At 42.1% G+C, this 25,423-nt stretch overlaps 2 protein-coding genes across 6 annotated transcripts in view; one reads left to right on the top strand and one right to left on the bottom strand.

Annotated features, from left to right (window-relative positions):
* The window catches only part of HERC3 (HECT and RLD domain containing E3 ubiquitin protein ligase 3), a 142,496-nt gene that overhangs the window by 90,420 nt on the left and 26,653 nt on the right, over positions 1 to 25,423 (top strand). For all 5 annotated transcript variants that reach the window (XM_082611401.1, XM_082611402.1, XM_082611398.1 and 2 more), the window contains 4 exons: positions 80 to 223; positions 1,420 to 1,586; positions 4,970 to 5,036; positions 6,733 to 6,815. In XM_082611401.1, the coding sequence (XP_082467527.1) occupies positions 80 to 223; positions 1,420 to 1,586; positions 4,970 to 5,036; positions 6,733 to 6,815 (461 nt within the window). The remainder of the gene's footprint in view (positions 1 to 79; positions 224 to 1,419; positions 1,587 to 4,969; positions 5,037 to 6,732; positions 6,816 to 25,423) is intronic.
* On the bottom strand, positions 16,651 to 18,615 carry NAP1L5 (nucleosome assembly protein 1 like 5). Its single transcript, XM_082611408.1, has one exon. The coding sequence runs from the start codon at positions 18,470 to 18,472 to the stop codon at positions 17,915 to 17,917; it is 558 nt and encodes a 185-aa protein (XP_082467534.1). The 5' UTR covers positions 18,473 to 18,615; the 3' UTR covers positions 16,651 to 17,914.

The following is a 25,423-nucleotide window of genomic DNA, read 5'->3' as shown; positions in this document are numbered from 1 at the left end:
AAAAACCAAACAACAAAAAAACAAACATAAAATGCCAGTGATTTCCCTGAAATACTAATTCTGCTTTCATTATTTCAAGGTCATTTTTGATGGTGAAGAAGCAGTGGATGCTGGTGGCGTCACAAAGGAGTTCTTTCTTTTACTATTAAAAGAATTGTTGAATCCCATCTATGGAATGTTCACCTACTATCAGGATTCAAATCTCTTGTGGTTTTCAGATACGGTAAGTTAGTGATGTCACCATTCAACAGATGGATTGAATTAAAATGCCTTTTTTGTTGTCAGACCAATCCCTATAGCCTTCTGGTGTTTACAAAGGGGAGCATAACAAAGGTAGTCATTTAACATGAGTATCTTCATGTTTCCCGTCTTCATGTTTCACCTGTTGCTAAGACCTCATAGTGTGTTTTGTCACCCATTAGCCCCATTTCCATTTCTAGTAGGTAAGCTCCAAGTTTTGTAATCCTTGGAGGGTAGAAAGAGTATGGTATGATAAAAAAAATTGGTTTTATGACGTATAAAAAGTAGTTGTCAGATATATCTTATTTGAATAACAGTGATAGCATGTGTATGAATACTCATACAAATATACACATACTCACATTTTTGAAAATTCAGTTGGAGAGCTAAGTTTTAAAAGGCATTCTCATTTCAAGCAGACTATAGTTTAGCTCTTTTTCTACCAGTGTTTTCTCCCTAGATCTGCACTGTCTTGAAAGGTAGCCATTAGCTTCCTGTGGCTATTTAAGTTTACATTTTATTTAATTAAAATTAAGTAATACTAAAGTCATTCCCTCAGTTGTACTAACCACCATTCAAGTGCTCAGTAGACACATGTAGTTAGTGGCTGCCATCTGGGATGGCACAGAATAGAATATTTCCATCATTGCAGAAAGTTCTGTTGGACAGCATTGCTCTAAATGAGGGTAAGCTGTTCTCTGTATCACAGCGGAGCTGTAGATGCTTAACTTACAGCATTGCATCTTTGGGGGGCAGCTGAACTTTTGTTAGGGGTACTCCTCTGCTTCAGAAGGTAACTAAATATTAACGAGATCTTCATTCTTTCATACTGAAAATATTTTAAGGTAAACGGCAGATTGTTTTGAGGGCTGCAAACACTGCTTTTCTTTTTTTAAAAAAAATGTTTATTTATTTATTTTTGGCTGTGTCAGGTCTTAGTTGCGGCGCAGGCTCTTCATTGTGGCGTGCAGGCTCCAGAGCGCGTGGGCTCTGTAGTTGCGGCACGTGGGTTCTGTAGTTGCGGCACGCGGGCTTTGTTGCCCTGTAGCATGTGGGATCTTAGTTCCCCTACCACGGATCAAACCCACGTCCCCTGCATTGGAAGGTGGATCCTTAACCACTGACCCACCAGGGAAGTCCCTGCTTTTCTTTTTAACACATGTGCACGTGTGGTGAAAGTGTTTTGTAGAGCACAACTGGTTTCACTTAATTGGCATAACCTGCGGACTCGCCATCTACAACTCCACCGTGGTGGACCTGCACTTCCCGTTGGCTCTCTATAAGAAGCTGCTGAACGTGCAGCCTGGCCTGGAAGACTTGAAGGAGCTATCACCCACGGAAGGAAGGTACGGAGCTGGAAGACGGGAGCCTGGCGTGGAGAACTGTTCTGGCGCCGGGACCAAAGGTTGACAACATCATGTGTACAAGTTAAGAGTTTATCATTAGACTGGGCTGTGTGTGCTTTGTCTTAAGACGTGGCTCCACAGCTACTGGCTTGAAGCAGTGCCTGTGTCACTCTAGGTGCAGAAGGAGAAAGGGGAAAAGGGAAGTCGTAGCTGCCCAGGAACCCAGCTGTCTGCTTTTCTTATTCTGAACAAAGAATTAGGACTTTGGGCCTCCCTGGTGGCGCAGTGGTTGAGAGTCCGCCTGCCGATGCAGGGGATACGGGTTCGTGCCCCGGTCTGGGAGGATCCCATATGCCGCGGAGCGGCTGGGCCCGTGAGCCATGGCCGCTGAGCCTGTGCGTCCGGAGCCTGTGCTCCGCAACGGGAGAGGCCACAGCAGTGAGAGGCCCGCGTACAGCAAAAAAAAAAAAAAAAAAAAAGAATTAGGACTTGGAGCTTTGTCCTGGTCCATAAGTACAGGGGAGAAAGTATTGAAAAGGGAGTCTGGTCTGTATTTTGAAAAAACCTACAGGTCTCCCTGTCCTTCTGTGTTTCTCTCTTCTGTCACCTTGACTGTCACACCGCAGCCACACTCACGGCACTTCTGGTCACCAAACGTCTGGCGGTTTCCCCCTACCACCAAGTAATCCTCCACGACGCCAGCTGGTGTCCTGCAGTTCATCTCAGTTCTGACACCGTCTACCTAGAGATGGCATTGGATCCCACAAGCTCAGTGCTCGGTTCCTCCAGACTACTCTCACCCACTTCGGGTGCCAGTCGCAAGCAGTAGGTGCCCAGGTTACCCACAGCTTCTGTCTGATCTGGTTACAAATCAGAAGTTCTCGTGACCCCTCCTCGGGCCCGATTAATTTCCTAGAGCAGCCCGAAGAATTCAGGGAAACACTTAGGTTTAGCAGTTTATTCAAGGTTTACGATGAAGGATACAGATGAACAGCCAGTTGAAGAGATACATAGGGTGAGGCCTGGAGGGGCCCTGAGTGTAGTAGGAGCTTCTGACCCCATGGAGTTGGGGTGTACTACCCTCCCCCTGTGTGGATGTGTTCACCAACCTGGAAGCTCCCTGAAGCCCCTACTATTGGGATTTTAAGGAGGCTTCCTTACGGGTGATCAATTATGACCTTCATTTCCAGCCCCTCTCCCCTCTCTGGAGAATGGGGGGCGTGGAGCTGAAGACCACGGCTGGGTCCTTCTGGTGACCAGCCCCCGCCCAGGAGCCCACCCAGAATCACCCCATTAGAACAAAAGATGCTCCTGATCCTCTCATCACTTAGGGTTTGGGGAGCCCTGTGCCAGGAACTGGGGACAGAGACCAATGTATGCATTTTCTGTTATGTCACAGAGCCTTTTTAAGAAAGTAGTTTGAGATATAATTCGCATACCACACAATTCACCCAGCTAAAGTATACAATTCAGTGACTTTTAGTATATTCAGAGTTGTACAGCCTTTATTACAATCAATTTTAGAATATTTTCATCACCTGAAAAAGAAACCTGGTGCTGCTTAGTCGACATCCCCAACTTCCTCATCCCCCAAGCCCTAGGCAACCACTAAGCTACTTTCTGTCTCTATTGATTGTCTATTCTGGATATTTCACATAAATAGAATCATACCATGTGTTTTTTTTTGTTTTTTTTGTTTTTTTGCGGTACGCGGGCCTCTCACTGCTGTGGCCTCCCCCGTTGCGGAGCACAGGCTCCGGACGCGCAGGCTCAGCGGCCATGGCTCACGGGCCCAGCCGCTCCGCGGCATGTGGGATCTTCCCAGGCTGGGGCACGAACCCGTGTCCCCTGCATCGGCAGGCGGACTCTCAACCACTGTGCCACCAGGGAAGCCCCATGTGTGTTTTTTTGTGACTGGCTTCATTCACACAGCACATTTTCAAGGTTCATCTAAGTTGCAACTTGTATCAGTATTTTATTTCTTTTTATTGCCAACTAATATTTTGTTATATGGATATATACCACATTTTGTTTATCCGTTCATCAGTTGATGGACTTTTGGCTTTCTCCTACCTTCTGGCTATTACTAATAGTGCTGCTGTGGATATTCTTACAGACTTTTTGTGTTGATGTAAGTTTTCATTTTTCTTGGGTATGTACCTAGGAGTGGAATTGCTAGGTCAAATGGTAGCTCTATGTTTAGCCTTTTGAGGAACCTCCAGACGGTTTTTCAGCATAGTGGAGCCATGTTTTTATGTTATTATTCTTTCTGGCTCTTAAAAACTCCTTTTATTCTGAGTTTCTCTGTATTGATTTTAGGTAGCATAAGGCAAAGTATATAAAAAGACACCATATCTGTGACTTTCTCTAAACAGTACAATTCTTTTGACTTCAACAGGAAGGAACATCCCTTTTTTATGGAGAAAGAATACTGATTTTAAGATGGAGATAGAGGAAGGGTGGTCTCTAAGGTGCCCTCTGGAAATGAGACTGTCACACCACCAGGATAGGACACCAATACAGAGAAAGCATAAAGGATGTGGGGAGAGGGTGCACAGAGAGAGGAAAAGAAAATTTAGAAGGAATATAAAAAAATGACAGAGGAGACCCAGGCAGGGTTGCTTTTTTTGGTAACTGAGTGTGACAGAAATGCGTGCTATTTTCTTTGCCAACCTGGCTGAGAATGATACATTTCAAGTAATCTTGGCTGGTTAACTGGAAACAGATTTAAATTCCACACTAAGAATTTTCTTTCTGGGCAATTTTCTTTCTTTATGGAACTGCCAGACTCCGCGATCACTAAAGAAGAAAGTGTGAATGAGGTCTAGTAATAAGAACGTATTCTTGTGAGAGTATACGATATGATCATTGTTGGCAGAAACATGTTTTGATGTTCTTTAATATGGCAGTTCTTTACCATACAGAGCCCCTTGCATTAACAAGTAAGCCATTAAGATTCCTAAGTGGATACAGTGACTTTGTAGCTTTTTTTTTTTTATGGTAAGAGGATTTTTCTACTAATGCGTATGGGTAAAGCAGGTCTGTAGGACCGCTGCAAGACCATCTCCTCATGTATCTATTTCTGAGGAATACTAGAGTTAACACATGTGTCAGATATGACTCCATCTGAATTTCTTCATAAATTCAGTAAGATTTGTCAGTAGGAACAGAGAATGATTAATGAGTGTCTTACAAGTCAACTGCCGTATTTCTTTTCAAGATACAGTTAACATGATTTTCTGTCAGTCTGGATTTATGTTCATTCTAGAATCTTCTTTTATAGCATTTCCTTGCAAACAGTCTGGTGGGCATGTGACTGAGATAGAAACACTATTGTCATGTCTGATTTGCCTCATCTCCTTTCTCTGTCAATCTGTGATTAGGAGTCTTCAAGAACTTTTAGATTACCCTGGGGAAGATATTGAGGAGACTTTCTGCCTCAACTTCACGGTAAGGATTTCCACAGTTTACTCATATTTGTAGCTGTCTCTTTCATCATGCTTACAAGTCACAATTAACATTAATTTTTCTCCAAATGAAAGAACAAATTCAGAGACTTCTCTGAACCAAATTATTTTAGTCATAGTGTCTTTTTTATTTTTTAAATTTTATTTATTTATTGGCTGCATTGGGTCTTCACTGCCGTGTGCGGGCTTTCTCTAGCTGCAGCGAGCGGGGGCTACTCTTCGTTGCGGTGTGCAGGCTTCTCATTGCGGTGGCTTCTCTTGTTGCGGAGCACAGGCTTTAGGCACATGGGCTCAGTAGTTGTGGCACACGGGCTTAGCTGCTCTGCAGCATGTGGGACCTTCCCGGACCAGGGCTCAAACCTGTGTTCCCTGCATTGGCAGGTGGATTCTTAACCACTGCGCCACCAGGGAAATCCCTTTAATGTCTTTTTTAAAATCAAAGTATAGTTGCTGTACAATATTATATCAGTTACAGGTGTACAATATAGTGATTCACAATTTTTAAAGGTTATACTCCATTTATAGTTATTATAAAATATTTGCTATATTCCTCATGTTGTACAGTATGTCTTTGTAGCTTATTTTATACCTAATAGCTTGTATGCCTTAGTCCCCTACTGCTATACTGTCCCTACCCTCTTCCCTCTCCCCACTGGTAACCACTGGTTTGTTCTCTAAATCTGTGAGTCTGCTTCTCTTTTGTTATGTTTACTAGTTTGTTGTGTTTTTTAGATTCTATGTACAAGTGACATCGTACAGTATTTGTCTTTCTCAGTCTGACTTATTTCACTTAGCATAAAACCCTCCAAGTTCATCCGTGTTGCTGCAAATGGCACAGTTTCCTTCTTTTTTATGGCTAAGTAGTATTCCATTGTGTACATGTGTCACATCTTATTTACCCATTCATCTGCTGATGGACACTTAGGTTGCTTCCATATCTTGGCTATTGTAAATAATGTTGCTGTAAACATTGGGGTGCATGTATTTTTTGGAATGTTTTTGTTTTTTTCAGATATATACTCAGGAGTAGAATTGGTGGGTCATATGGTAGAGTGTCTTGAATGTTACAGGAGTTCAGTAAATGTGTTGAATAAATGAATGAATGATTAATCTATACAATTAAGAAAATTACTGAAGCATTATTCCTCTTTACTCCTATGCATATAATTTCTTTTCTGGAGTTCATATCATTTTCTCTTTGATTGCATTTATTGGCAACTCCATGTCTTGGCATATATACACTACCAAATGTAAAATCAATAGCTAGTGGGAAGCAGCTGCATAGCACAGGGAGATCAGCTCGGTGCTTTGTGACCAGCTAGAGGGGTGGGATAGGGAGGGTGGGAGGGAGGGAGACACAAGAGGGAAGAGATATGGGGATATAGGTATATGTATAGCTGATTCACTTTGTTATACAGCAGAAACTAACACAACATTGTAAAGCAATTATACTCCAATAAAGATGTTAAAAAAAAACAGTAATGAAGAAAAAAAAAGATATCTTTTTAAGGTGCCAGTGCTCTCTGACTCAGGTTCCCTTTCTCCCCCTGAGAATGTTCTGTGGTAATAAGTAGTCATTAAGCTACATTTGTTCCTAAAGCTTCTCTCAGTCATTTGGGGTCTAGAAAGATAAGTGGTCTACAAAATTGAAATGTTTCTTTCTTCCCCCTTAAATATAGATTTGTCGAGAAAGCTATGGTGTGGTTGAACAGAAGAAGCTGATACCTGGGGGAGACAGAGTGGCTGTGTGCAAGGAGAACAGGTTAGTCCTGACCCTGGACCGTGCACACATTACTTCATTTCTCTGCACTTCTCCTTTTAAGACCAAGACTGAAGTTAAATTTTCATCCCTTCTTTAGAGGGAGTAAGGGTGCTAAGGCAACTTTAGGGGTTTAACAGTAGAGGAAGCAGCAGACCTGGGTTCAGGAGATAACTGTTGTAGTTCTCCATCTCTGTCTTACTGGCTTTGACCCTGAGCAGATCACGTAAGCTCTCTGATCTCAGTTTCTCATCTGTCAAATGGGGGTTATAATAACTGTCCTGCCTCCCTCATGGAATGGTTGTGAGACCAAAGTGAGATAATTGATAGGAGGACATTTTGGAATGAATGAACTCCCAGCATTTAGCACAAAGTTTCCAGTATCCAGCAGAGTGACTGGCATAAAAATGCTCCAAAAAATGTGTTGAATAAGCGAATGCTGTAAAGATGCTTACTATTATTGGGGTTTTGTTGCTGAAGAATTTGTAATACAGGTTTTAAATTAAATTCTTTCTGCCTCATGAAAATTAATTCAAGTATATCTGATTTTTCAGGATAGTTTTCTCTGTGTTATCCCTTTGGAGGAGAAAAAAATTCAATTTTGTTTGCTTTTGAATTAAATTATGAGTGAGGTTGTTGGCCATCTGCATATTAATTAATTCAGTTTACAAGCACTGAGTGTCTGCTGTGTATGCCAGGCATGTTGCTGGGTATAGGAAATAAGTAACTTTTATCCTCAAGACTAGCTGGGAAGGGGCAGTGTAATGAATGGTTGCAGTAGCTTATGGTGCATGTGATAGGAAAGTGATAGGCCAAGTGCCAGGGGACCAGGGGGAGAGGCCATAACACTTTGACCAAACACTGAAGAGGGAAAACATTTTAGACACAGGGAATAATATGAGTCAGACTCTCAAATTTAACACATGCCAGAGAATGATGAGTATTTGTGGGGCGGGGGTTAGGGTGTGGATGGAGGGTGGGTGCAGTAGTATTGGGGTGGTGCTTGTCAAGACCTTGAACCGGTTTGCAGTGGGACATGGCTGACCTCTGTTTGAGTGATGACTGGTGGCCATATGGAAGTCAGCCACGTGTGGAGAGGCCCATTAGGAGGCTGTTGAGGTAGCTCAAGGGCGGGGTGGTAAGGGCCGAAGTGAAGGTAGCAGGGATGCGGAGCCGGCTGTGTGTCTCTGCAATCAGCAGGAGCTGGCGTCTCATTATATACAGATGGTACGAGAGAGGCATGTGATGTTTTTCTTTTTTAATCTATTTATTTATTTATTTATGGCTGCGTTGGGTCTTTGTTGCTGCGCACGGGCTTTCTCTAGTTGCAACGAGCAGGGGCTACTCTTTGTTGCCGAGCGGGCTTCTCACTGCGGTGGCTTCTCTTGTCGTGGAGCACGGGCTCTAGGCGCACGGGCTCAGTAGTTGTGGCTCGTGGGCTCTAGAGCGCAGGCTCAGTAGTTGTGGTGCACGTGCTTAGCTGCTCCGCGGCATGTGGGATCTTCCCGGACCAGGGCTCGAACACCCATGTCCCCTGCATTGGCAGGCAGATTCTTAACCACTGTGCCACCAGGGGAAGTCCCGAGAGACACGTATTGATAACAACTCTGAGGCTTCTAATTTGGAGAGCTGACCAACAGGAAACAGAATCTGTAGCGCAGGGTGGAGGGGAAAGAGTTCTATTTTGTATATGTTGATTTTGACATGTCTGTGTGATACCTAGGTGATTTTGTTTAGAGCTGAAGATTTATGTCTATCATCAAGAGAGGTCTTTTTTTAAAATGAATTCATAGTTTTTTTTAAGTAGGATGTTTTCTTTTTCTTTTTTGCATTTAAAATTTTAATACAGGCTTTAAAGGTTACTTTCCATTTACAATTATTACAAAGTATTGGCTGTATTCCCATATTGTACAGTACACCCTTGAACCTATCTTACACCAGGTAGTTTGTACCTCCCACTCCCCACCCCCTATGTTGCCCCTCCCCCCGACAGGTAACCATAGTTTGTTCTCTGTGTCTGTGAGTCTGCTTCTTTTTTGTTATATTCACTAGTTTGTTGTATTAGAAGAGAAGTCTTATATCAGTAGTTTATTTGTTTACTTACGCCCGTCTTAATCACCAGTGAATTTGAGGTTGCCTACACAAGGAAAAAAGTGGTGAAATAAATAAAAAACGAGGACAGGGAAAATGTCTGTTCTTAGATGAGTTGTATGTATTAGAATAGAAAGTAGACTCTTGAGATGAGGATTTAGGGACTGTTAGCACATTAGCTAGAGACAAAACTTCTTGGCTTAAAGAAGTGGTAGGGGTGAGGAAAGATGAGGGAGTAGCAGTCTCCACTTGGGAGGGTTGTGAGCGAGGGAAGCCGCCTGGAAGCAAGGGTTCCTTGAAGCTATGGAAAAAGTTACAGATGAAGAGAAGTTGTATGCTGTTTTAAGCATGTTGGGAAATTAAAGCTAATTCACTCTGGGTGTTAGTTGGCTTCTTACTGTAAATAGTTGCAAAGATGCAAACAGAGATCCTATGAAATTCACTCTATCCAAGTGATGTATGTTGGCTTCCTCCCATAAGTTTTCCCTTTGGAAAGCAGGAATGATAGAAAAACTGACAGGCCTCTTCTTCCATCCTTTTACATTTTTAAAGATAGCTAGAAGCCAAAGTGGTCTAATGTAACATTCAGTAATCTTTTTTTGTCATGTAAACCTTCCAGACTATCCAGGAAGCCTCAGCTTTGGGGAAAGTGTGAGCTATAACACCAGAATTAAGTAAAATAATCCAGAGGTTGCTAGGTACCCAAGAAAATGGCTTCAGATGATGAAATTATCTTGACTCTGGGAATCTAATATAGAGGCTAGTCTTGTCTCAAGTAGGTGTTTCAATCGAAACTCTAACTTGATAAGAATCTTTTGGAGCTGAAAGCACTGTCCTTTCTTTATTTATATAACGTTGGTATTTTTGTTAACAGCAAATGATTTGTTTAATAAGAACAGTCTCATTATTCCATAGAGTCTGATAATGTTTTTATTTTTTATTTTACTTATTTTTAATTTTTAAATATTTATTTATTTATTTGGCTGCAATGGGTCTTTGTCATGGCACGTGGGATCTTCGTTGCAGCATGTGGGATCTTTAGTTGAGGCATGCGGGATCTTGAGCTGCGGCTTGTGAACTCTTAGTTGCCGCATGTGGGATCTAGTTCCCTGACCGGGGATCGAACCTGGGCCCCCTGCCTTGGGAGCGCGGAGTCTCAGCCACTGCACCACCAGGGAAGTCCTTGATACTGTTTTTAGAATTGGGGGATTTATGGCCGATCATAAAGTGGCTTTGTGGGTCCAGGTGATTTCTCTTCCCTCCTGGTTTTGATGATTGCTGTATTACATATGTATGTATATATGTATGTAGATACATCTATAGCCTTTAGTCTTTCAAAGGATGTCTGAGGTTTTGCGTCAGATTTCAGGCACGACAGTGTGTGCATCGTTTGTTAGGAGCTAACAGTGGGCTGGGCAAGCGGCCTGAGGAAGGGCATATTCAGAATTTCTTCACATTCTGGTGGGTCATCCTAATGTGCTGTGTGTTGGATACACCGTGTGGGGAAAAGAGTGGTGTCGTGTGGGCATAGGTGACGTGTGATGTAGTCTGCAGAAGAGGCAGTTGTTGGGACTTTTCTTTTTCATATCTTTGTAAAATTATTGCGCTTGGAGTACTTTTTGTCTCTGCCTTTTTTGCTCTCTGTCTCTTTCCGGGTCTGAGTTTTTCTCTTTCTGTCTCTCTGCTTCTCTCTCTCTCTCTCACTCTCACTGTCTCTCCTTATTCAGGTGTTTCTTTGAATCAGCAATTGAATTCACTTAATAGTTGAGAGACAGTTTGTGCAGGAACACTGAAGTAGACCACCGTTTCTTTAGGGTGATAAGCTGTTCTCATATGTAACCGTAAATGAAATATGAAGACAAAATTGATTAATTGGATCAGAAGGGGTTCAGAGAAATCCACGTGGACAGATGCGTCTGGGAGGATGGATATGGGATTAGAGCTGTTGGGAGGACTCCTAAGATTTGGATACTAGAAAGTAGAGATGAGGACATGATAAAAAGGGAAAGGTGCTCATCTGTAAAGTTCGTGAGCAAAGGAGTTGCATGATAGATGTGGGTCCGTGGCACACTTTCTTTCTTCGTCTTCTTTTTTTCCTTCCCCATTATTTATATCTGTTGCTGACTCTTGGGCTGCACCCCACAGTCCTACAAGCTCTGTACTTGCCCAGCCTTAAGACCGAAGAAAGAGCCCGGAGTCAGTAACAGAGACATCAGTGGTTTACTGGATGGGAGATCTTACATGTCTGAAGCAAGGTTTTGGAGCGACACCCCACTGTGTGCGTCCGAGGTCAGGCAGGAGGTGGTGGCAGTCTTTGCTACTGGGGGGATGGGGGAGGTTACCAGTTATAGGGGGAATTAATGTCAGGTTGGCTGTCAGTTATCAGGGAAACCAGTAGAGGGGCATGCCCCTCAACACCCCTTTGATAAGCTATCTTCACGGAGGTGTTCTGATCTCACATTAGAACGGTCATTAGCTAGGACCTGGGGCAAGTATGTAGGAAGGTCAGTCATGTGAGTAGGTGTAGGTGAAGCAGGCACAGGTAGAGCAGGGGATGGACAGAGAGCAGGAGAACAGCCATCTTGAATGTCCCGACCATACACTGACACACATGCACTCCTGGACATTGCTGATCCCATGAGGGGTCCTCAGAATCAGTGTGGAGAGCGTGCTTTTGTTTACAGCCCATGTGGGTTCCTGTTCTCTGTCTTTGCAGTTATTTGCCCCTAATTGACCTCAGGGCTGCTTCTACAAAACATTTTCCATAAGGATGTTCTGATGACATGCAGGTTCCTTAAAAGAAAGACAGTACATAATTTCAAGGGAGTAATAAGGGAACTTACATTATTCTTTTACTCATATTACAAAACTCCATTGTTCTGTTACCGTGACTTTCTAAAAAATAGCTTCTCTCTTTCTAAAAAAGTTTTCAAATCTTTGTGCAATAAAACGTGCTGTCGTTTTAAATATTGCCAGGCAGAGGGGGATTCTTATTTTTATTGCCAGTACGCGGTGCTTGAAATTTAAAAATTTAAACATGGAATGGCTTCTGTGTGAGGTGCAAGTTTGGGTTTCGGCTTTTCTGGGTTGCTAGCACTCACCGAACACACGGTGGTGAGCTCACCCACTGCTTTAGGCACTGTTGTCCATGACTCTGTACTCGGTGACAGGAGCAGCCCCCCTTGCTGACACAGTTACCTGTTGGGAAGGCTTCTGAGAACCCAGTGTGGTTACTGCCTCGTTACATCGTATTGCTGTCAGAGTTAGGGAGAGCCAGAAGAAGACAAGCAGATGTTTTTTCCTTTATCTTTAATGTTGCAAAAAGCAGAAATCTTAACATTAAAGCATGTTGAGATCCCGGTAAGAAAGCTTGTATACGACGGTAAAAGATTAATCATTGCAGCTGTTATTTCCTTTTGACTGTTACATGCCATAACCTCATCACTGGGGGTCCTTTTTGGGTATCTCATAGATTAGTCTAAGAAAATTAAATGAAAGAATCAAAAGAATAACACCTGCTGGATTTTTAACTTGAGTGTTGTGTATACAGGTACTGCTGGCATTGACGCTGTTTCTGTTAACAGTAAGATATTTGCTGTCACCACTGCCCTGGAGGGAGATGTCAGAAGGGTACCAATTCTTTATCCATAATTTATTACATTCCATTTGGACTTAAAATTGCTTTCTTTCCTTGGACAAGAGCTGCAGACAGACAATTGAATTATAAGCATCCAGGTAAAAGAACATCCGTGGGTGATTTCTGGTGGCCACATCTTAGCTAAATCTTGGAACCACTGGCAGTCACATCTGAATAATACTGCATTACATGACTATTTGTGGTTAAGTATTTCTCACACTCTGTGGCATGGTGTTACTACCATTAATAAAAAACCCCACATATTATTCTAGATTTCCCCCAGTTTAACTCAATTTAATCAAATTAAATGCAATCAATATCTTCCCCCATTTCTTCCATATTAAAAAAGGGGTGGGGAGAGGGAATAGTGAAAAGGAAATGCCAGGCTTAAGGTAAGTGCTCCAAAGGGCACCTAGATTCCATAGAGAGAACCTGAGAATAAAACCCACACATGACAAATACTTCTAGCACCTTAAGACCTACTGAAGTTAGGACTAATGAAAGACTTCACTTGATCTCTCTCTTTTTTTTTAACATCTTTATTGGAGTATAACTGCTTTACAATGGTGTGTTAGTTTCTGCTTTATAGCAAAGTGAATCAGCTATACATATACATATGTTCCCATATCTCCTCCCTCTTGCGTCTTCCTCCCACCTTGATCTCTTGAGATAGTCTATGAGGAGTGTAATCGTTAAGATCTGCATGGTACTCGCACTGGGCTGTTATAGGAATAGCAGATAATTTAAATGCCAGTAACATTTCTCGAGTGCTTCCCTTGTGTCAGGCATTATTCTGAGTCCTTCACATGCAGTCCTCCCCACTTTACAGTTGAAGAAACTGAGGCAGAGAGAGACATAATTCACTTGTTCAAGGTTACACAGCCAGAAGTCCAGTGTTCAGACACCAGAGCCAGGATTCAGAGCCATTCTGTTTGACTGAGAGCTTGTGCTCTCAGTACACTGCCACTTAGAGGGCCAAGACCAGGGCTCCAGAGTCCCCATGTCCCCTCATCCCTAGAAGATAAATGACTTCGAAGAGTTTGCCGTTTTCGTTTCAGGAAGACTATGCAATTTTTAAAAAACAAAGTTGGCATAGTTAAAGACATACAATGTACATATAAAAGTGTATGTCTGAATTTTTAAACTTAGGTTGAGACGATGTTTTTATCTGTAATGTTATTATAAAGCCCTCATGGACACCCTTAATAATGGCTGCACAGCCTGCTGTGTAAATGTGTATTTTCTGTTCCTTCCCTTTTGGGTATCTGGCTTGTTTCTGTGTTCTTTTTTTTTTTTCTTTCCCTTTTTTTCTTTCTCTTCCCCCTCCATTTTTTTTCCCCCTCCATTTTTAATAACACTGTATCAGTCACCTTATGTATAAAGCTTTGTTTGTTTTTAAAATTTCTTTTTAATGGTAAGGTCCCAAGGGTGAAATTGAATTAGTGTATATCATTTTGAATTTGTTGATATTTTTACTAAATTGAATTTGCTAATGAATTATACCAGCTTATACATTATCATCAATGTATGAGAAGTACCCATTTCATCGAATCCTTACAAATAATGAGTGTTCTTTTTTTTTAATCTAATCTAATTTAATAAGAAACTTGACCTCACTTGTAACGTTTGTATGTCTTCCATGCATAGGCTACTTTACATATTCTGCCCAGCACTGATCCTTTTTACTGATGTTTACCTCTAAAATATTTTTGTTTAAAAAAAGTGAATGAGATAGAAGTGGTCATTGCCCAACATTATTAGTGTATTAAATACCACTGAATTGTTCATTTAAGATGGCTATGTTTTATGAATTTCACCCCAATAAAAAAACGTGTTTGTGTCTGTGTGTGTGCACATGCAAATGTGTCTGTGTACGCTTGATTGTAAACTCTCGGAGAGCTGCTGTGACGTGCTTGGGCAGGGAGCGTGGGCATGCTGCAGTCTTCTGCATAATGCTCTTAGAGACTGAGTTGAATGTGTAATACACAGTTGCCTTTCTTTCTGCCAGTTACGTTGTGCATTGCTTACTAATTTGGGCCTATAATGGATGAAAAACGGTTTATGAGTAAGAGTGTTTGACCTGCCTTCAAGGGAGGGTATCCTGCTACATGTTAACACACAAGATTTATATGTCTGCCTGAGGAACTATCAAATAAGCAATGCAGGAAACAGAGGGGAAAGATCAACCCAGTTAGGAAAATGGTGGAAATTGTTTGACATTATCAAGGGCATTATATATGTGCCTTATCCTGAGAAAAGTAACCAACAGTGGTATGACTGGTAGCTAGAAAATCCCACAGCTAAAGTCTTACCATAAGTGAAAGAAAGATTGCTGGCCAGAGCACACAGCTCGGCATGCATATCCTCCAGACCTTGCTGGAGGCCTGGTCCACTTAGTATTGCCCTTTCAGGACGTGTCTTGCTGCCCCAAACAGGGTTGCAGTATTTCCCTTTTTTAAAGTTGTCCGCTGATGTCCTTTACGTATTTCTCTATTAAGATGATATGATTTTCATATCATTTGTATCAACTCTTTATTATATTAAGACTATTAACCCTTTGCCATTTGTATTTATTGCAGATTTTATTCCCAGTTTGCTGTTTACTTTTAAAAATGTGGAGTCTGTTTAAATCTCTAAAACTTCTTAATTTTTGTGTTGTCGTGCCTGTCGATTATTTCTTTTGGTCTTAAATCATTCTAAAATTAACCTTTCCCTGTCTAGTAACTGATACTTAATAATATATTTTCTTCAATTAAAAAATTTTTTTTCTGTCTGGTCTAAGGTAAAAATCTTAATTGTTTTCCTATTCTTACAGGTGAAGATTAGGGTAATTATATGGTTCCAGATCCAGTTTGGGTTTTGATTTGAAGTGTAATAAATTAAAAGTTAATTTGGGAAGAATTGACACTTGTGTGATATTCAATCTCACCTTCCAAAGGCCTCTTTTACATTTCTTTGTGATACTGGTTTTTTTTTTCTTTGGTTATGTACATTTTTATTAGAGGTTTTTCTAAATATTTTGGTTTCTTATTTCTACTGTGAAAGAGAGCCCTTTGCATATATTTTTATCATTAGTAGTGCCTAGAAATAGTTATTGGTTTTTATATATTTATATGTTTGGTCTGTTCCTCAAATTTGTGAATGTGATAGCTTTCAGTTGATTCTCTTGGGTTTTCTATGTGTAATCACGTGCCTGAAAATAAATCCCCCCCCACTAACTATACACCTTATTTGTTTCATTCAGTTTTGCTTTTTTGTGGGATCTAGAAAAATATTAAATGACAGTCTCTTACTCCTAGGGATAAGAAATGAATACTGAATTTTTAAAGGTTTTTTCCCTTCTATTTCAGATAATCATGATTAAGATAATCATTGACTTATGTAATACATTATTTTGATTTTCTCTTTTTGTTGTCCTGGCCCTAAGGAAGATTAATAATACATTAAGGTTTCACTCAACTATTGCCATTAGCAACAGGTCAGAGCTTCCTTCCATTCCCTAAGGTAAAGCAGTCTAATTTTGCTTCTGACTAATTTTAACCCTTAGGAAAATGGAAGAAAACACGTCTGTGTTTAAAATTTTGGGGGGGTCTTCAATTTTATACTTCATTTAGAATGCCCAAATATAAAGTTGAAATAGACTTTTTAATATATGCATAATGTCACATTAAAGTCTTTTGTCTTTCTGGGAAGAAATCAAAACCTGATTTTTATACTGAGGAAAACAAAACAACACAGTTTATTGAACTACCTGTGTTTATGAATTAAAGGCCACTTCTTTAACAGTAATATCATGAACTTAGGAATATAATATGTATTTTTTCTTCTTTCGTAATTTAGGAGGATTGAATTTCAAATCATCTTTATCTTTCATATAATAATAACCATAATAATAACAGCTAAAATATCTTGAGCCCTTAGGGTCACACACTGGTGTGTGGGATTTATGTAAATTAACTAGTTTGTTCTTCATAATAACCTGTGAGGAAGGGACTGTTACTATCCCCTTTTATAGATGAGGAGAAACTGAACACAGATTAATGTAATTGCCCAAGATTCATTGCTAACAGGAGGCAGAGTGGGATTTGATTCCAGTCAGGGTATGAGTCCTTTTGTTCTTTGAAAATACTGTTTTATTAACACCACAGTGGTAAACAACGTTATGCTTAAATTTCTTTATAGATCACACAATTCAAAACCCACAAAGAAGCTAAGAGTCTTTACATTAAATGTGTCCTCCTAAAAATCCTTTACTGTATGACAGTCTGTTCTCAAGCAGAAAAATTGGATTATGCACCATTTTATATTTCATATGTCACATTTACATAGCAAAATAATGAAGGCACAGCTAACACAAGCAAACTTAAACCCTTTCTACTTCTGAGCTGGGGGTGGGGACACACAGTTGGATTGGTTCTTCAAGTATATATTTTTTCCACACATTAGCTTCCGTGAAGAGTTCTGATAATTTTCACAGCTACATTCTAAAAGCTACAAGACAAAAAGACATCACAAGGATCCAACATAACATTGGATACACATGCTTTACAGAATTTACTAGATTCTACACCTTTTCAAGTAAATTAATATTTCTAAAATGCTAGATAAAGGGATCAATACTTAAACATTGGTGTTTTTTTTAACACCTTTGTAAATAGACACTACCAAGAAAACACATAAACACGAGACTGTAAATAATGAACACATATGTTGACAATAGTGTACAGGTTATACACCCTCCTTCTCAGAACCAAGTATTCAGAACAGTCTTTAGAATTTGAAGTGGCAGTTTTCTGGGCCTCATTAACAGTACTGTCATGATCTCCGGCACGGGCTTCCTCCGTCCCATCACGCTTCTCTGAAGTGTAAAGTTGATGTCTGGGTTACGAAAACAAAGTCTTAAAGATGAGATTTTTCTTGGGTTCTGCTGCTTCTGCGCTGGAAAAATGCAGGACTAAAGAAATGGAAGAATTAGGCATTGAGTACATGTTCAGTCTAGGCTTGGGTGTTCTGTGCGTAGTGTGATGCCAGTGTGATCAGAGGGTTTCAAAGTGTGACGTTCTTTACTTCACATCTACTTGACACCCTTAGGAAGTCTCAACTCCAGTCCTCGCAGAAGAGATCATGAAAAAACCATTTTAAATTTAACTCGTTTGCAACACCTTTTCGTATATTGGTGTTCAGATTTGAAATGGGCTGGCCAGAATCTGATTGCGTCGATTTAATGTGATTCTAGGAATGTGAGAATTGATTCACATTGTACTTTGGTCCAAAACCTGAGCCTTTTCAAGTCCACTGATGTGTAAAAAAAAAAAAAAAAAAATCGGGGTTTTTAATCTGCGTCGTCATTCTCCTCTGCAATCTCTGCCCCCGCTTATTTCTGGGCGTCGTCAGACACTGCAGAGTGGGGACCCTCATCTTTGGCGGCAGCGGCCGCCGCCTCCGCCACAGGCTCTCCCTCTTCCTCCTCCTCCTCCTCTCCCTCCTCCTCCTCGTACTCTTCATCCTCCTCCTCCTCGTCGTCACCCTCTAAGGTCCATGCACACCCTTCCATCTCACCGGTGAGCTCCTGGATCTTAGCGAGTAAGGGCTTATAGATGTCGTTATACTTCTTCTCCAGAGCCTGGAATTCCTTATCAAATTTGGCTTCTATCTTATCGCACCGCTTCTGCAGCTTTTTGAGGGCCAGGACTCGGCATTTCACCGAGTTAGGCAGGCTCTCGATAAAGTCATTTCTAGGCTTCGGTGCATTCTCTGCAGGCGTCTGGGGCTCCTCAGCCGTCTGACCGACCGCGCCGTCGGAGTCGCCGGACGCGCTGTCAGAATCTCCCCCCTGCGCACCGCCTTCCGCCATTACCTCCTCCGCCGCCGCCGCCTCTGCCGCTGCCGCCTGGCTCGGCTCCGCGGGGCCCTGGTTCTCCGAGTCGGCCATGTTCGCGGAGCAGCGCAGAGGTCTCGGTGGCTCCCGCGGAGAGCTGCCCGCGAGCTGCGCCCCAGCGATCCTGCGGCAAGCGGCAAGCGGCAGGCGGCACTGACGTCGGCCGCGGCCGGGACGTTGGCGCGGCCCCGCCCTTTGCCCCCGCGGGCGCTTGACTGGCTCCCCAGAATCAGCTGATGGTCGGGCCCTCGACCCGCGCCAGCCAGCCGCCCGCTGATGCTGCGCTGCCGTTTCCCCGCACTGCGGGCGACGTCCGGACTCGTTTCTTAGCGACCCTACCCGTCCGCCCGCTCACGCCTCCCCCGCAGTAGAGCGGGGATCCGCTGCGGTGAAGGGCTCAGCCTTGGCTGGCGTGCTCCTCTAGCCCGCCCAGGGCTTCATCTCCATCCGCCAGTGCGCCTGGCTTGGCGTTTGTCTGCATCTCCCCTTAGCTGGCGTTGGGCTGCTGTTGGCAGGGCATCTCTGGCTTACTCTTGGGGAGCCAGCCGTCTTTAAGCACCTGAGATTTCATTGACTTCTTTTCCGGAAAGTGGAGGCGCGGCGGGCTCTGTCCCACCCCCTTGACGACCCGGGTGCGTGTGATGATGGGGACGGGAATAGTGCAGTTTACATGCCCCCCATCACCCCTGCCCCCCACCCCCAGCAGCCCCTCTTGGCCCTTTCCCAGCCTAGCAGCATATATACTGGTGGCAGGGTCTTCTCTCAGCTAGACGGACCCTGGAAGCAGCTTTGGAGCTGTTTGGATAGGGAATCTCGGCACTATGGTATCCTGGAATGTTCTTGAAGGGTCCTCGGAACCCTTGTCCTGTGGGGAGGGATGAAGCGGCAGGAGGGCCAAAGAAAGCAAGACCGTGTAAGCCCTGAGGCCCGGGCCGAGGGCCCCCTGCCTTCCCGGGCCTGAAGCATGTGTTTAGGACTGCCGTTCCTTGGGGACGCGCTGGCACACACACGCACGCACAGGCATTGTCCCCGAGGCACGTTCAGCACCTGTGCTGTGGCTCTTACCGGTGATTCGTGTATGAGAACATGAAGAAAAGCTGTTAAATACCGAACTCTTGTTCTCTAATAGCCACGTGAGTAGAGACTTTAGTTCCTCATTTATTAAATCAGAACGATAGCTTCTTGAATAAGGATAAGGGCACATCGTTTAGGTAATGGAACGCAAACGATCTTTACAGGGGTTCTTCAGGAATGGTTTCAAATTCGGCATGACTGATATAAATGCTTTTCCTTCATCAGTTATACTGGGACTTGCTGAAGCTTTTCCATAAAACCTGTGACTGTAGGGAAATTACTTCCCTAAGTACATTTGGTGCCGTCTTTTGGTTCTTGCGGATATTAGTTAATAATATGTAAAGCACTTAGTGCTGACACTTGGTGGGCACTTGGTAAGTGTTTTGTTTGCAAAATAATTAAATTGCATTTATTAATCCACAAATTCAAATTGTCTTACAGAAGGACATCTTTGTGCCCATCCCCAAAGAAAGTTACTATTTATAAAAGGCCCAATATATTCCCATTAGCAAACATGCTAGTTTTTTTTGGTACTTGTGATTCGTATTACTTACTTTCTTAATTCCTTTCCAGATAATTTATTGTCTGCTTCCCTGTTAGCATTTGTAATGACTGGGTTTTTTTTTTCTTAAATTTCAATCTTAACTCTGACTGAATTTGCTGTAATAATATATCTGTATTTAGTTGGCTGATCGTATACATATTCCATATATCACGTATGGAATATGTATAGGATCAGCCAACTAAAGCTACCTTGAGGTTAGGAATGCCTTTTCTCATTTTTAAAAATAAGGAACTTAGAAGCAGAAGAAGAAAGTGAAATAAATATTCTCTTACAATTATGTATCACCTGATTGGCAGAATTGGGCAGAAACCAGGCCTTCAAACTCCTGTAGTATAGAAGCTTTGACATACTTTAAAAAGACAAAACAAAACAAGACCCAAACTTTATTCAAATCTACTTAACTAACTTAACTTGCTTGAGACAACCAGGGTGTGCCCGTCTTTTAGGATTTTTATGTTGCCATCTTAAAAAAAAATGTTTAAACTTCGCCTTAAGCTATGGGGTTCTTGGACTCCTTCATCAGTAGAAGCTGATAAGAGGCCGGGTAAGAAATTCAAGAAGGCTGTATTGGGACTAGTGCTACAGCACAAGGGAGCTAAAGCACGTTAACAGTTTCCCTTTTCATTCCCTAAGGGGGGAGGTGAGTGGGTTCCTCATCTGGGGTGAGGGTAGGAATGGGTCCAGGGGTCAGGCCAGAGGGGTAGCTTCGCTGGTCTGCCCAGCCCCTTGGTGGGTCTGTGTGCAGGGGGCATGCGCAGTACCCTGCTTTTGCTCCTGGTTTCTCAGAAGTGACGTTGGGATTTTGGTCTTTTTGTACCTTGTTCGTCATTTGCCCCAGCTGGGCATGCATGCGGTTATTTTTAGTCCCTTCTGCTTTCTTTGTATTTTGCTGCTGGAGGGGATGTTTGTCGAGGTGCCAGCACTGCGGCAAAGGGTCCCAGCCGGTCTCAAGGCTACTCTTTTTTTGTTTTCAGTCTGTATTGAGATATAATTTGTTTACAATAAAGTTTACCCTTTTTAGGATACTTTGACAGACACACAGAGTCATGTAAACACTACAGTAACGGAACTGCAGAGCAGTAACCTCACCTGCCCAGACACGCTCCTGGTCTTTCCCTTCCTGCCCGACCTGGCAGCCATTGATCCGTCTCTGTAATTCTCTCTTTTCCCCAGGACGTCACATAAATGGAATCATATGTGTGTAGCCTTTTTCACTCAGCATAATGAATTTGAGATTCATTTGTGGTGTTCCGTATACTGTGTTAGTACTTTGTTCCTTTTTATTACTGGGTAATATTCCCATTTGAGTTATTTCCAGTTTTTTTTGTGATTACGGATAATGCTGCTGTGAACATTCATCAGCAGATTTCTGTGTGAACAGAGGTCTTTATTTCTCTTGGTTAAGTTTCTAGAAGTGGAATTGCTGGATCATTTGGTAAATGTGGGTTTAACTTTATAAGAAACTTCACGGTGTTTCCCACAGCGGCTGTCTCCCTTGCCTTCATATTAGCAGTGCAGGAGAGTTGCAGTTGTTCCACACCCTCACCAGCATTTGGTATTGTTGGTTTTTCGTCCCCTCATCTCAGAGCTGTGTATGTGTCCATGATGATTAAAGATGTTATCTTCCAGCGTGCTTATGTGTCACTCATACATCTCCTTTAATAAAATGTCTGTTTAGAGCTTTTGCCCATTTTTTAAATTGAAGTTTTTGCTCATTAATTTTTTAATGTTTTTATATATTCTGGGTACAGGTCCTATGTGAGATATGTGTTTTGTAAATATGTTCTTTCAGTCTGGGGCTTGTCTTTCATTTTTGTAATAGTGTCTTCAAAAAGCAGATATTTAAAATTTTGATAAATCCATTTTATTAACTTTTTCTTTATAGATTATGCTTTGGGTGTCATATTTAAGAAATCTTTGCCAACTTCAAGGCCGTAAAGATTTGGTCTTATGTTTTCTTCTGGAAGTTTTACAACTTAAAGTTTCACTTTTAGACTCCGATCCATATTGAGTTAACTTTTAAATAGGTGTCAGGTATAGGGATATATACCTTTAGCATATGAATATTCTGTTGAGGCAGTACGACTTCTATTGGAAATACTATCCTTTCTCCACAGAATTGCTCATTCAAATTTGGCAAAAATTAACTGACCATGTACATGTGGATCCATTTCTGGACTTTCTTTTCTGTTGCACTGATTTATGTGTCCTTTCACCAATACCACACATGATAACTGTAACTTTATAATAATAAGTCATGAAATTAGGTAATTCAAGTTGGCTAACTCTGTTCTTTTTCAAAATTGTTTTGCTTTTCTAGTTCCTTTGACTTTCTATATTAATTTCAGAATCGGTTTGACAAGCTTTTAAAAAGACCCTTACCACAGTTTGGATTCAGACTTCTGAAAACCCTTGGCCATGCATATCGTACCTGCTTTTTAAAATTTGTGTGTTTAAAAATTAACTCATTAAGAGTTGTCTCATTTTATGGGCTTTGTGGACTCTAGTGTACTGTGGGGCTGCAAGTAACACATAGCTGTGAATAGCACGATGAGCTGTCTCACTGTGAAGTCCTTATCTTGGCATACTGTAATTTCTCACACAGCTGTCACGTTGGAAGCAAGCAAGGTGGGGTAGGGAGGGCACTTTGATGAGGTGGGGTTGAGAGCACAGGTCTGTACTCAGACATCTGGCTTCAGTTTCTGCCCCTCTGCCCTTATACTAGTTGTTTTCTTGAATTCAGTTGTGAAATTGGAATAATGATCACATCAACTTCAAAAAAGTTGTTTTTTCTTGACTGTTTTTATTTTTATTAAGTCACAATTCTTATACTGTAAAGTTTACTCAAAGGGTGGCCTTGAATATTCACTGAGATAGCGTGTATCCAAGTACTTGTTGCAGTGACTAGCACCTAGTAAACACTCCGTAACTGTTAATGATCATTATTAAAGAAAAGAATGTGGTGAGAGCAGTACTAATTGACAGGTAGAGATTAGAGTGTGTATTAGTTTGCTAGGGCTGCTGTAAAAAAATACTACAGACTAAGTGGTTTAAACAGGAATTTATTGTCTCACAGTTCTGGAACCTAGAACTCCAAAACCAAGGTGTTGGCAGGGTTGCATCCTTCCAGGGGCTGTGAGGGAAGGAATTACTCCAGACCTCTCTCCTCGGCTCGTGGATAGCTGTCTTCTCCCTGTATCTCTTCGCATTGTCTTCCCTCTATGCAGGTCTGTGTGCACATTTCCCCTTTTGATAGAGATAGCAGTCATTGCCTTAGGACCCACCCTAATACTTTCATTTTAACTTGATAACCTTTGTAAAGACCCTATCTCCAAATAAGGTCACCTTCTGAGGTAATGGGGGTTAGGACTTTAATATATGAATTTTAGGGAGATGCAGCCCATAACGCACTATTCTCTGCTTCCCCCCCAAATTCATGTCTTTCTCACCTATAAAATACATTCACTCAATTCCAGCATCCCCCAAAGTCTTAACCTATTCCAGCATCAACTCTAAATCTAAAGTCTCTTCTGTAATGGTTAGTTTTATGTGTCACCTTGGCTGGGCCATGGAGTACCCAGACGTTTGGTCAGACGTTACTCTGGGTATGTCTGTGAAGATGTCTCTGGTCGAGATTAACGTTTGAATCAGGAAACTGAGTAAAGCAGATTGCCTTCCCTGATGTGCATGGGTCTCATCCAATCAGTTGAAGGCCTGAATAGAAGAAAAAGGCTGAGTAAGAGGGACTCCTCCTGCCTGACTGCCTTTGAGCTGGGACATGAGTTTTTTTTTTTTGTTTTTTTTTTTAATAAATTTACTTATTTATTTTTGGCCGTGTTGGGTCTTCGTTGCTGTGCACGGGCTTTCTCTAGTTGCGGCGAGCGGGGGCGACTCTTTCGTTGTGTTGCGTGGGCTTCTCATTGCGGTGGCTTCTCGTTGCAGAGCACGGGATCTAGGCGCGCAGGCTTCAGTACTTGTGGCATGTGGGCTTCAGTAGTTGTGGCTCGTGGGCTCTAGAGCATAGGCTCAGTAGTTGTGTTGCACGGGCTTAGTTGCTCCTCAGCCTGTGGGATCTTCCCGGACCAGGGCTCGAACCCGTGTCCCCTGCATTGGCAGGCGGATTCTTAACCACTGCGCCACCAGGGAAGCCCCAGGACATCAGTTTTTTCCTGCCTTCAGACTCTGAAGGCAGCCCTTCCTGGGTCTCGAGCCTGCCTGCTTTTGGACTAGTTACATCATCTGCTCTCCTGGGTCTCCAGCTTGCAGATCTTGTGGTTTGTCAGCCTCTATAATTGCATGAACTAATTCTTTATAATCTCTCTCTCTATTTATGTATGTATATACACATATGCCCACACACTTCCTATTGGTTCTGTTTCCCTGGAGAGTCTGGACTAATATATCATGTAAATATCATCTAAGTCAGGTATGAGTGAGACTTAAGGTTTGATTCATCCTGAGACAAAATTCTTCTGTAGCCTGTGAACTTGTGAAACCAGACAGATTATTCCAAATACAATGGTGGGGCAGGCATTGGAAAGACATTCTCATTCTAAAAGGAGGAGGAAAGGGGCCAGAGGTCCCAAGCAAATTATAAACCTAGCAGGGCAAATGTCATTAGTTTTTTTTTTTAATACATCTTTGTTGGAGTATAATTGCTTCACAGTACCATGTTAGTTTCTGTTGCACAACAAAGCGAATCAGCCATATGCATACACATGTCCTCATATCCCCTCCCTCTTGAGCCTCCCCCCCACCCCTCTAAGTCATCGCAAAGCACCGAGCTGATCTTCCTGTGCTATGCAGCTGCTTCCCACCAGCCAACTATTTTACGTTCGGTAGTGTATACATGTCAATGCTACTCTCCCTTCACCCCAGCTTTGCTCTCCCAGCCCATGTCCTCAAGTCCATTCTCTATGTCTACCTCTTTATTCCTGCCCTGCAACTAGGTTCATCAGTACCATTTTTTTTCTTAGATTCTATATATATGTGTTAGCATAAGGTATTTGTTTTTCTTTCTGACTTACTTCACTCTGTATGACAGACTCTAGGTCCATCCACCTCACTACAAATAACTCAATTTCATTTCTTTTTATGGCTGAGTAATATTCCATTGTATATATGTACCACATCTTCTTTATCCATTGATCTGTCGATGGACACTTAGGTTGGTTCCATGTCCTGGCTATTGTAATAGTGTTGCAATGAACATTTTGGTACATGTCTCTTGTTGAATTACGGTTTTCTCAGGGTATATGCCCAGTAGTGGGATTGCTGGGTCATATGGTAGTTCTATTTTTAGTTTTTTAAGGATCCTCCATACTGCTTTCCATAGTGGTTGTATCAATTTACATTCCCACCAAGAG

This window comes from Mesoplodon mirus, assembly GCF_964341445.2.
Source record: "Mesoplodon mirus genome assembly, chromosome: 2".
NCBI lineage: Eukaryota > Metazoa > Chordata > Mammalia > Artiodactyla > Ziphiidae > Mesoplodon > Mesoplodon mirus.
This window is presented reverse-complemented; position numbering and strand designations above follow the sequence as displayed.

Excerpts from the sequence above, each read along its gene's own strand:
- NAP1L5 (XM_082611408.1), bottom strand. The coding sequence starts at position 18,472 with ATGGCCGACTCGGAGAACCAGGGCCCCGCGGAGCCGAGCCAGGCGGCA.